The sequence below is a fragment of the Schistocerca nitens genome, chromosome 5 (genome assembly GCF_023898315.1).
Source record: "Schistocerca nitens isolate TAMUIC-IGC-003100 chromosome 5, iqSchNite1.1, whole genome shotgun sequence".
NCBI classification, from domain to species: Eukaryota; Metazoa; Arthropoda; class Insecta; order Orthoptera; family Acrididae; genus Schistocerca; species Schistocerca nitens.
In genome coordinates this window covers 616991445-616994100 of record NC_064618.1, presented here as the reverse complement: position 1 = coordinate 616994100, position 2656 = coordinate 616991445, and the positions used below count along the sequence as shown (strand labels likewise).

Here is a 2656-nt window from a genome sequence, read left to right as displayed (position 1 = left end):
CAAAGGCACCAGCTTCGGCAGCATCTCCATCGGGTCCGGTAGGACCGTTACCTCCCGGTGGGCCACAGCAGGCAGTGGCACCAGGGCAGCCACCGGCCGGTGCACCGCCGGGACCAGTACCTCCCGCACCACCAGGCAAGCAGGTGGCCGCTGCAACCGGCAATGGCGGTGATGGGAAGGAAGCGCGGTCGCCACCTCCGCAGCGCCACGTTCACACGCACCACCACACGCACGTCGGCTTGGGCTACCCTTTGTTGGCTAGCCAGTACTCCACACCTTACGGAGGTAAGCCCATGGTCAGGCCGTGACAGTAGGTGGCCGGGGTTACCTCCGGCAGTAGCTAGTCGTTGTCGTAAAGTGCGGCACGTTTCGTCTGTAGTACACCATATTGGTGGCACCTACTTACGCACCCTCGTTCTGGAGAGCTCACAGTCGTATTTTGTTACCAAAAGAAGTCGTTGCGATGCTGTGTATATTGTTCTCGCGATAAAATTATGTAGCATTTTAGAGAAGTCTGTGATATAACTTGTGGCATTATTGCGAAGCAGTGGGCACCAGTTCTTTATTCTCGCATTTGCAATGTATTCGAGCTGAAGTTGGTGTTTAGTGTGTGTAAGTCACTGCCTAAGACTGGAGAGTGCCTCGTCTGTAATGAGTATAAAAATGCTGTACAAGGATAAATTATCGAATTAATTTGTCCAGAGTATTTTAAAAAAGATTTATTTTTCACGTCGCTTCGAAGTTGTTAAATTTGTGGCACCAATAATTTAGTCTTCCATTTGTGTCGAAGCAACTGTAAATTACGCTTTTGCTTTCAGTAAACACTGCCATTTACTTGTATTACTTGACTGATGGTGCGCTGGATTTTTCAATTCCATTGTAACTGAGTAAAATGTGCATTTAGATGTGTAATATGTTTGTATTACTAGTTGAATATACCTTTAGACAGTTCACGAGGTTGGCAGATCTAATAAGAAAGAGATGCACAATATACAAGGAATGTAGTGCCTATTTATCTACTGAAGATGACAGTATATATATCTTTCTAAGTAATCTGCCTGTATCTCGGCGCACGGATCGTTTGTCGGTCGGAAGTAAAATTTTTTTCCTTGTGGTTCAGGGAAATATTTCTGGATTGAGACTGATAATAGCAGGCAGTTTTAGGGGAGGGGAATTGATAGAAATGCACTACCAAAGCCGGTGCTAATATACCTCTTTTCTGGTTGCAGCGGCTGTGCTAGCGAGCCAGCAGGCGGCAGCCGTGGCCGCAACGGTCATCAATCCGTACCCACCAAAGTGAAGTGCGCCTAGCTTATACACAGGCTGCGAATGTAGCGTACACTTCTGTATGTGGGAGAGAGACTATTGGCTTCTTGTTGGACTGAGAGAGAGAGGGAGAGACACTTGTTTTTTTGTAAGTACTGGATGTGCTGTCAGAGGGACTGCTCATCTTCTCGCAACAGTACGGGTGTGGTGCTGTTCACACAGTGAGGCACCTTTCAGCGGAATAGAGTGAGCTGTATTATGTGCGTATGAGTGTGTTTTGGTTGTCTTCACTGACAGTTTGACATAGTGAATACTAGTGTATGCTGTTGTCAGGAATTGTTTTATTTATAGATTGCCTGGCAATTGTGAGCCATTCCAAGTGCATCTGTTTTCTAGGTGTATGTGAGAAAGACTGGTGTGCACTGGAAATTTCTGTTGAATCTTACCTTGTGTGTGTGTGTGTGTGTGTGTGTGTGTGTGTGTGTGTGTGTGTGTGTGTGTGTGCGCACACATTAGTGTTAGAGAGAGAGAGAGAGAGAGAGAGAGAGAGAGAGATTTACTGTATAATTGTACCATAGTGTAACAAGATTTGTGTAAATATTATAAAGAGATGACTCGCTGCCCTTTGGGATGCTTTAGTTTAAGTAGTCTGAATGTGGAAAGTTTAAACTCTGTGTGTATTTTTAATGTTTTTGAATTAATTAGAAAATGGCAATGTTTATTATTCTCTACACAAGGTACATTTAATATTTTTGGTTGATATTATTTTCCAGATATTGTGGAAATATATTAACCCGTTCCAGTTTTAGTGGAATGAGATGTACAGTAACTGAAAATCAAATTATATTATAATAAATATAGTTGTATATTATATTTGCTTAGAAGAATAAGAAAACAAAAAACCTGATTGTTGTTGTTACTCATTACTTTCCTGTCACCTTGTACATATTCACATTCCAACCATATAGACTGTGATATTTTTTTAAATTTCTAGTGATAAAGTAGGTGTAATTCTTATTCAGTACTGGTCAGAATAAAAATCATCTTTATCTAATAATGTTGCTCTTAAGTTCTGTTGTTACAAAATTTAATCTGGTTTTTGAAGTAAGCAAATACCAAATAAAACTGGTGTATAAATAAAGTGGAATAATGGTGCCTCTTGTATAAATCACAGGAATTTTTTGCATTGTATTTTAATAATGTAATTTAAATTTTAACATAATTGATGAGGTTTAATTGTACCAAGACTTGATATACTTAAAATTATGAAACAATCTGAAGTACAACACATTAGTAATATTTCCCTCCATGTGAGAATGAATGCTCTTCATTTATGGAGAGTTACGATCTCAGATATTCCCTCCTCCTCTTTTTTTTTCTTGTCGCACTG

At 40.7% G+C, this 2656-nt stretch overlaps 1 protein-coding gene across 1 annotated transcript in view; it reads left to right on the top strand.

The window, feature by feature from the left end:
* The window catches only part of LOC126260621 (zinc finger protein 608-like), a 310613-nt gene extending 308487 nt beyond the window's left edge, over positions 1 to 2126 (top strand). The window contains exons 5-6 of the mRNA XM_049957959.1: positions 1 to 285; positions 1230 to 2126. The exon at positions 1 to 285 is cut by the window's left edge and continues 2846 nt beyond it. Of these exons, the coding sequence (XP_049813916.1) occupies positions 1 to 285; positions 1230 to 1300 (356 nt within the window). The 3' untranslated portion in view covers positions 1301 to 2126. The remainder of the gene's footprint in view (positions 286 to 1229) is intronic.
* The last annotated feature ends 530 nt before the right edge of the window (positions 2127 to 2656 follow it).